Consider the following 9,380-nt stretch of genomic DNA (forward strand, 5'->3'; position numbering starts at 1 on the left):
AAGCATGGTAAGCAATTTTATCTTAAATATAGTATTCAAAAAATACTTTCTCTATTTTCTTAAGATTTTAAAATGCACTTATATTGTTATGACCAATACAATAATAAAAGAAAATAAAATAAATACATTTTGATTGAAAATGGTATTTTAGGAAAGTCAAAGGGCCAATTTATAAAAGGAGAGAGAACCCCTAATAACTTCCCGCCAACCCTTTACCGCGAAATTACCATGTATCCTTTAGTCAAATACTAATCCTCCGCCGAATTCATTTTCCGAAGCCTCTCTCTTCCCTCTCTCTCTCTCTCTCTGCGACTGCTGCAGCTTCAGAAGTTGGCCACCTCAGGTACACTCTTTTGGACGATATCTGATTATCATTATTTTGCGTATGTCTGTTATTTTAAAGTCATTCCCATTCCGTTAGGTTTCACCGGAAAATTTAGGGTTTCCGACGGATGTTTGCGTTTCATCTCATATTTGGACGATATGAATGTGAATTGAAATGAGTATGAACTGTTTTGCACCAGATCAGAAATGCTACGCGGTCAAACGTACTACTATGTTTTAGCAATCTCACATTGGCTTATATATGCACTGCTGTTGCTTGTAATTGTTTTGTTGACTATGGTTTATTAAATTTTTGATTCAACCAATTACGTTTTAACGAGCTTTTGCCTTTTGTGCTAGCTATGTTGATTTTTCGATTGTTTTTTCCTTCCAAATGGGGCTTGTTACGAGATTTCAATTAGGTGTATGACTTTTACCCAACTGGATTGCCTGAATCAGTTTTTTGTGATTCTTCGGCAGATTGATTGAATCATTGAAAATAAGTGTAGTCAATGTCACAGTGATGGCCAGCATAAGTATTTCCGCTATTACATTATTTGTTGGATTTAGATGCCAAGTCCTTCTCAAATACTACTATAAAATATATTTGCTTGATTTGAAAGTTTGCTAAAGTTTTCTGTTCTCCTATAGAACAACTCATCTAGCTCTACTGTCATATTCTATACTGATTTGTTTTTCTAATTATTATTGAGTTGGCTTCATTTGTTTGTCGTCTAACTTAGTTTGGTTCTCCCATTTATATGCAAGATAGAAGACGGAACATTTATTGATTTTCCCTGCAATAATGGAACTGAGTAGTTGCAATGTTAAGCATTTATCCAAACTATTAGGGGAGGGTTGGTGATAAAAGTTTGCAATACCAATTCCAATAGAAGGCCCGTGACTCGAACCAAGATTTTAAGGGATGTATATGACATTGAAGATGCTAAAAGACTACAAAAGCCTCCTTCAGGTTTGCTGTTTGGTAAGAAACAAGTGATACATAGAAGTTCATGTTTTACAGTGGCTGCTAGGACAATACGTAAAATAAAATCTGAACCTAGTGATAGTGATCCCAGTGCTGATGGGGATTCAGACTGTGATGTGAGTGACACTACGACATTATCACAGCTCAAGAACCGGTTATTGACAAAGAGAAAGAAGTTTGTTTCCACTGACAAGAATGCCGTGGAAGATGAATCTGATCTTAATGAGCCGCTTATCAATTTGAAATCAAAGCATTCAAAGGCCTCACGAGCTAAAAGAAGACGCCTGAATCCAAGTGCTATTTCCTCTGCAACCATTAAAGCAGCTATCACATCTGAAGAGAATTTGGTTTCTGAAGCTTCAGAGCAAGCTGGCGGTGAATTAGCTCCACTTATTCATGTCAAGGTCGGGGTTCAAGATGCTGAGCAAATAGGATGCCACAATGGAATGCAAATGGCTTCATCTACTGGCCATAAAGAGGTGGTCAATCCTGCTCAGATGACAGTTCTACCTGAACATGACAGAGAACCTCTATCTTATGTAAACAGATATGAAGAGTGTCTTACTAATGAGATGTGCTATGATCATTTGGAGGATGTTGAACCTATTTCCATTCTTACCCTTCAGGATGAAGCTAACATCAGGATGGAAACCAAGGAATCTGAATGTCCGGAACTGCTGGGTTCTGCACCAGAAGAAGTTACGAAGCCAAAAGAGAATCCAGATTCATGTTCTACAGTAACTTTGTTTTCTGCTGATACAGATGCCAATGTATCTTGTCATTCTAGTAGTTCTTTGATTGTTGAAGATATGCCTGATGGATGTGGTTCTAGCTGCAGGGTTCTTGATATGGCTATTGATGGTTGCAGCACACCTCCTTGTGGATCTAATACAGTCTTCTTTGACAGTAAAGCTGAGGCACATATTCTCTCTGAGCTAAGCAACTCCCAGAGTAGCCCTGGCAAGAACTTTGGCTCCAACCCAGGTTCCATTACAACCTCAAGTACTAGGCATAATCTCATTTCCATGAAAGATACTATTGCTGATGAGGAACAACTTTCAACATCTTCCTCTGATACCACGATGAGGAATGACTTCAATTCTGAAGGTCAAACTGAAGATGAGTCATTGAAACCTCTGGACAAGCAGAAATTAGAATTTCCAATGACTTGTACCGAAAATGAGAGTTCTTTAGATTACAGAACTTGTGATGATGCTGAAACAATTTTAAAACCAGAGCAACACCAACTTCCTCAAAGACTCTTTTCCTCCCGCAAGGTAACTATGATTTTGTGCTTGATTGTTTATTTCTACGTGGTTGTTCCAACCATATGAAATTAATTGGTCTTCATCAACAGGCTTTGTCTCCGTCTTCTCAAGAGCGATTGTGTTTGATAATGAATTCTGTTGGAATCGCTAATGATGTAGATCAAAGTAGTAAGTAAAGTAGTTCGAGGTTCTCTAACCATGTTATTAAGGATTTTATAACTCCCCCTTCTCCCATCACTGTATGCATGAAGAACCCTATCCTTTTCATGTTACACTTCTCCATTGATTCTATGAGAACATTGAGAAAACAGATTCCTGAATGTGAAATTTCACAAGTGCTTCTTGTCATAGAGTAGAAAATCTTTGACTTGCTGCTGTGTTTTGTGTTCAAATCATAATTTGATAACCTCTAGAAGCTTGTGTGTAATATACTTAATCTGAAATGTTTCCACTGCTCACCCATGCAGCTATGTGGCCATCTAATTTATTTATTTTCCATATATTCCTTGACCATCCCCTTCGATGTCAGCAGTTGATTATAAATGTGAGGAGAAGCTCTTTGAAAATGAGACTGGAAAGGAGTCTTCATCTCTAAGATCAGAGGTTCAGGAGGAAGGAAAAACTGTGAAGCACAGATTGCCTGGACAGGTTAGCCAGCGGAAATTCGTCATATCTCCCAGACGCATCAGCAAGAGATCACAGATAGTCAAAGGCAACCTTGAAGGCCCTCGTTTCTCACGCGCCTTACCTAATCTCAGTACTGGGTGTACCTCTGTTCAAGGATGCTCAGAAAGTGCTGTTGCATTCTCACAGAGACAGATGCAAGACATGGAGTCTGTTGCACTAAAACTGATGAATGAGTTGAAGTTCATGAAGGACATTGTGGAACAAAAATTGCTTTTTGAAGCATACCGCAATGCTTCCTTAAAGAATGATGCAGATGAGGTATGCAATATGTATGTTTTATAACATATTAGTATATTTTATCTGCTTAAATTTCTACCAAAAAATTTGTACACTCAACTACTATTTAACTCTTTAGTGTCTTTGATGATCTTCTGTAACGAGCATAACTGTACAGTCTTCTAGTATTTGATTTTGCCTCCTTGTTCATATTACTCTAAAGTTCACATATATTACTGACTTAGAAGTCTGGCCACCTTGTGTTGCCTTTACAAAATTTCCGATTATAATTCTTAGGCTGTTTCTTGTCACTTGTGTTCCAGTTAAAATAAACTTCTATGTTAAGCTGGCCTTGTATCTGCTCAATGCAGAAAATGCTGCACCCATCTAGAAAGGGTGTCTGTTTTTCTTGCCTTGAGCTGAGAATTAGAGATGTAGTGTTCACATAAATTCTTTGTATGCATTTTACGATACTGGATAAATGCAGTTGACTAGCTGGATATGCCAGTATATAAATGTGCACAGGCCAATACCGAGATAGTTTAACCAGTTTGTGGATAGCTTATTGATATTCTGTTTGGCATTCATGCTTTGAATTTCTGAAAATACACTGTCTACATTAGCATACTAATCAATCCAGAATGCCAAGTAGCTTAGACAAGATTTTTTCTTCTTGACAGGTAAAATCAGCCATAAAAAATGCTATTAAAGCTGAAGAAACGGCTAAAAAGTGGATGTCTATGATGACCAGAGACTGCAACCGGTTCTCTAAAATAATGGTCAGTCTTATATTTACAACTTCCTTCATATTTTCTGAAAGTCGTGATTTTTCAGTAGGTTACAAGCTAGAAACAATATCAACTTAGGAAATCTCCTGATTCAAACTCACTGTCGCCATTGTTAGAAAATGATGCCGGACAGCACACCTTCTTCAAAAGATAGTTCCCAGAAGGGGGAGAGGAAGATCACGTTTGCTGATGAAGCTGGTGGGAAGCTATGTCATGTCAAATTTTTTGATGACAGCCCTGCCTCTCCATCTTCTAATGCTGTGGAACAGTAAGGACATCTAATGCATTCCGGTACGCTTATGCTTCACATGTTGAGATACGAGTTCATCCATTCTCGGTTAGAGACAGAGAGATTTGCTGCTTGTGTATTCCTGAGTATGGCTGCTAATCACACTGAAGGTCAGTCATATTCATGACACCCATTTTTCTTATTCAAATTCTGTTGTAGCTTAAATGCATTCTTACCATGGTAAATATGGGAGAAATGGTCATGAATCAGAACGGGTTGGCCCAATTGACACCCCTAACTATAGCCTTAGGAATTTTTATTGTTTTGTACAATCGGCCTTTTATGATCGTGTATTTCCAATAGTTGAAATAGAAGATATACTAAAACTCTTTAGATACACGATTTCAGCAGCTTTTTGTTGTAGCTGTGAGTCCCCCCCATCTGAGAATATTTATTTGTTAGTCAAATGGATTGTTAATTTTCTTCACGGCTTAATTAGGGACTGGTTAGGATTTCAATTTTAAGTTTGAGTTATTAACAAAAATGATTTGATCAATTAAGGTGGATATTAGGGGTTGAATACTCATATTTCAATTTGGACTTTTGCCTACTCTGAGTCGAATTATCTGAAAATCTGATCTGAACAAAGAATCCAAAATTGCATAAAATATATAAAAAAAAGTTAAAAATCCAAAAATCTAAGACTCATTTTTTTCCATCTTAAATAAAATTATATATCAATCAATCTATCCATTACCTATAAAAATTCAAGTACCATAACATCTATTACAATCAACAAGCCAAATATCAAATAATCGAATGCTAAAAAGATAGAAAGAATATGATTCATTAGAACATCATACTAAATTCACTAGTTTGAGTTGCACTTGCATTTAGCAGTAGGGCATGTACTCTCCCTGTCCTGCTTAAAGTGAAAGGTTTCTTTTCGTCACAAGATTTCATGTAGTGATGTTTTATGAGTTGAGTCCAGAGAATAAAGTAGAGATGACGATAATTCTATTTTAAGAAACATGTCACTATAAGTGAAATAATTCAAAAGGAAACAAATCACTTTAAGTAGGACTGGGGGAGCATGTTATAACTTTGAATGAAAAAATAATTTATACATAAACAAGTGAATCAAACAATAATTCTGATCACAAATAAATGAAATAACAATACAACATTAAGTTAGAGCATTTCCTTGAAAATCTGTGTGAAAGCCTGTATGATAACTTTGTGATGCATTCTTGAGTTGAGTGAGAGGAAGTTCATCAACAGCTGCTCCATCTCTCTAGGCTCAAGGATCTTCTCCGCCACCATCATCTCCGACATTGATTTCTTGAAATCCTCATACGGATCCACCGACTTCTTCACCACCACCACGAAGCTCCGCCCATGATCCGACACCATGCATTGCTCTGCCGGCCTCTCCAACATCGGCTTCCTCTCACTACACTCCTCTCCCCCTTTCCACTCTTTCGACCCATAACGCTTGAATCTTCTTCTTGGTGGCTTATGCAGCTTCCCCCGCTCCTCCTCGTGGCCACTCTGAGAAAAGAAAGATTTTGGCTCGTGTTGCTTTGTGTTTCTTCATCTTTTCGTTTCTTGAAGATGGAACCCACCGGTCCAGCTCGTCATCATCGGAGCTGGATGGTGGAGGGATGGGAGTGGCGGGGAAGGAGATGTCGAATGTTTTGGAGTTGAGAGGGGAGAGGATATATGGAGGTGTATTAGGGGGATTGGGGACTTTGATCATTGAGAAAGGGTTTTTGGGGCGACAGATTTGGAGAGAGGAGGTGAGGAGAGAGAAGTGAAGTTTAAGAGCATCCACAGTGGGACGGATGTCCCGACGGACATCCCGACGGACTTCCCAAAAACACCTTCTGCCACGTCATAAGGACATCCCACTGCACAATGACGGACATCCCGACGAACATCCACAATAATAAAAATTCACAAATTCACCAAATTAAACAATTTATGGAATTTAACAATTTACAGTATTAAAATTTCGACAAGAATACGGAGAAAATGCAACCACTTTATTTAAAACAAAAAAACATACATAATTATTAAAAAAATACATAGTTAAAAAAAAACTCAAACTTCGACAAATGCGGCCCCCGTCTCACTCCTCAAAGAGCCGTATATATAGAGTTTTTTTTTAAAATTAAAAATCGGGACGTCCGTCGGAAATCCGCGGAACTCCGGTGTCCGCAAGCGACGTCCGCGTCCGCCTCCCGTTCGCCTAATGGCGGACGTCCGGCATGCCGGTCCGACGTCAGCCGGGACGTCCGCTGCTGCGGATGCTCTAAGAATTTTGGATTTGGCCATTTATTAACTTCTCACACAACAAACATCCATCAAAAGAAAAAAATTGAAAAAAAATATTCCATCCTAGCATGATATGCCATTGTCACAATTAAGTTCATCACTGTCCTTGTGATGATCATCATCATCAGCTGGTGGCAAGAAATAATCCACAGACAAACCAGAGATGTTGAAATCAATCTCTTCAATACTCCAAGTCTCCTCCAACTTCCACCTCCTCTTGTGAGTCTTCCCATATCTGTAGATGGAGGCAGTGGTCTTCCCGGAGTGGGCGATGTTGATGCCGTCGACGTGGCGGTAGTCTTCGAGGAAGGACTGGAGACTGGTCTCGTAGAAGATGCAGTCGTCGGCCGCGGCAGAGGGCTTAGCAGGCTTCATCCGGATGAGCTTCGTGTCCTCGAATTGGATGAGGAGGCCGGACCTCTGGCTGAAGTAGCCCCATATGGTGTGGTGGACGAGCTCCGTGTGCGGGGTGCTCTGCACCTTTAGTACGTCGGAGCTCGTCTCCAGTTTGAGGATGAAGCAGTCCTCGTCGTTGATGATCTTCTCCCCGATGCACACCGTGTTCGAGAAGAGGTTCACAGTCGATCTCGGGTCTAAACCCTTTGTGTATGTATCAAGAAACCAACAACGATGTTAGTTTTATTATTTGTAGCGTATCTGATACATAAAGATATGACCAATTGAATTCTAGAATGTTTTCGTTCTAAAATCAATTGGTGATAGAAATGGTGGCCTGATTGAGCACATACCAAACTAATTTTTCTTTTATTTTTTATATTGCCAATTTTATTGAAAATGTTAGAAATCATCTTTAGTCTCTATTGAGCTAACTAGAATGAAGACCTGATTATTGGAATTTGGAGAAAGAAATGAAGAAACATGGCTGCCAAAAAAGAGTTTGAAAGAAGAAAAGAAAATGTTAAAAATAAATGTAAAAACTATCTTATGTGAACATGGTTGTATGTTGTATTTAGATCCCTTGCAGTGCTCAAAGCCGTGTATGTTATGTTAATGTGTTAATTAAACTAACTTTAATCTATGGAGTAAATATTAAAATTTATGGGGACTATGCTATCATTCATTGAAGCATATATGTGAAGGGGAGACCAACTAAATTTTAGTGATTTTTATCACAAAATCAATTGATGATACGAGAAGAGTTGTTCACCTGGAAAAATCTTCGGAGGGGTCTAGGAGGGCCTCGACAGATGTTGGAATTGGGGGCATTAGAGTGATTCCAGTTGATTTTTCCATCACTCCCGGCACTGATCTTGTGGCGGGCAACGACAAGCTCGAGGTACCATAAATCCGGATTCATCTGCCATATCACAAACCCACCCGCCTCACTATTCAATCTAGCATTCTCCATAGCCTTGGCGCTGTCCGACGCCGCTACCACCATCTTCACCTGCCCCACCGCGTACATGCTGCTCACGCCGTTAAGCGCCGCCACCCCTCCCGCCGCCGCTAGATATTGCTGCACAATGTACTTGGCAGTGCAAGATTCCTGTCCACATCCAAAACTTTTACACAATTAACATAGAAAGCGTTCATTATTAAAATATACATTCACCAATCACCAACTTTGATCATATTTAATCATTAATTTCACATGTTTTTATCAATTCTTGCAATCTAGTAAGATCAACTTTTATGTGTAGCAAAACGTATAGTTGTGCCATCTAGTAGGGGATTTAGGCAGTCAACCCCCCAAACGACTAAGAAGAGGACTAAATTTTCCTTAGAAACGCCATGACCGTCCCTCCAGACTACCAATAATTTACTTTTTTTCACAAGACATCAAGCTAACGACATAAAATGAGTAAATTCTCATAGAAATAAGTCAGTAATGAGATTGAATACAATGGAGCCATCTTTGATTGGGGTGGTGAGAGCATGATCGAGCTGGACTCGGAAGGGGATGAAGGCGCAGGAGACGAGCTTGAGGAGGAGCATGAAGTGGTCGGTGTCGGAGAAAAGAGGGTTGGCGATGGCGGCCCACTTATCCGCCGCGGACTGGTAGTGGGCCCGCATGAGATCCCTCATGTTCTGCCACCGGACGTCGGCCGTGCTCCCCCCCATCTTCTCGAACATCTCCTCCGGGATCGGGACCTCCAGCACCGTGTCCAGGCCCCCTTCCTTGTCCGAATTTGGACACAGATTCCTCATCACCATTAATCATGCACATACAATTAGGGAAGAGGATGATCAATGATGATGGTGATGAGTTTTTTTTTATCTCCCTTCCCTTTCTTCTTCAATTGTTTTTTTTTATTTTTCACCCCTTTTTGATGGATATGTTTGCCAAAGGTGTTCCTTGTATGTAGGGTGTTGTAAACCACTATTTAAGCGAAGCTCTATGCTTGCTTCATTACTTTTGTTTAACTCTTGTATGCTTTTATGTGTTGCATGTATGTCAAAAGAGGAATGTATTTTGGTATGAACTATATATATTTTAAATTAGGAATTAAAAATTTTGAGACATACTTTTCATGTGTTTTTATGGACTTTTGTACACCAATTTACACAAAATACTCAAAATT

The 9,380-nt window shown here is 39.4% G+C and overlaps 3 protein-coding genes across 11 annotated transcripts; 1 reads left to right on the plus strand and 2 right to left on the minus strand.

Annotated features, from left to right (window-relative positions):
- Positions 1-216: 216 nt before the first annotated feature.
- Positions 217-4,923, plus strand: LOC121792724. 9 transcript variants are annotated; one of them, XM_042190794.1, is made up of 9 exons: positions 226-343; positions 422-548; positions 1,097-1,851; positions 1,939-2,049; positions 2,145-2,589; positions 2,670-2,748; positions 3,113-3,525; positions 4,164-4,262; positions 4,388-4,923. In XM_042190794.1, exons 3-9 carry the CDS (start codon positions 1,829-1,831, stop codon positions 4,541-4,543), a joined length of 1,326 nt encoding a protein of 441 aa, XP_042046728.1. In that variant the 5' UTR covers positions 226-343; positions 422-548; positions 1,097-1,828; the 3' UTR covers positions 4,544-4,923. The 9 variants fall into 9 exon arrangements, with proteins under 9 accessions (XP_042046722.1, XP_042046721.1, XP_042046728.1 ...); XM_042190793.1 differs by having other exon boundaries at positions 1,097-1,791; XM_042190791.1 differs by having other exon boundaries at positions 1,939-2,589.
- Positions 4,924-5,579: 656 nt separating this feature from the next.
- Positions 5,580-6,283, minus strand: LOC121779712 (transcription repressor OFP8-like; the record flags this gene model as incomplete). The annotated part of the gene is made up of 2 exons (XM_042177097.1): positions 5,580-6,051; positions 6,122-6,283. Coding segments are annotated over 2 exons (522 nt in total), but the record flags the coding sequence as incomplete, so codon positions are not given.
- A 407-nt stretch (positions 6,284-6,690) lies between these two features.
- On the minus strand, positions 6,691-9,113 carry LOC121772156. Its single transcript, XM_042169154.1, has 3 exons — positions 8,701-9,113; positions 8,006-8,344; positions 6,691-7,437 (listed from the first exon to the last, which is right to left on the minus strand). Exons 1-3 carry the CDS (start codon positions 9,010-9,012, stop codon positions 6,901-6,903), a joined length of 1,188 nt encoding a protein of 395 aa, XP_042025088.1. The 5' UTR covers positions 9,013-9,113; the 3' UTR covers positions 6,691-6,900.
- Between the last annotated feature and the right edge of the window lie 267 nt (positions 9,114-9,380).

This window comes from Salvia splendens, chromosome 2 (assembly GCF_004379255.2).
Source record: "Salvia splendens isolate huo1 chromosome 2, SspV2, whole genome shotgun sequence".
In the NCBI taxonomy this organism is placed as follows: Eukaryota; Viridiplantae; Streptophyta; class Magnoliopsida; order Lamiales; family Lamiaceae; genus Salvia; species Salvia splendens.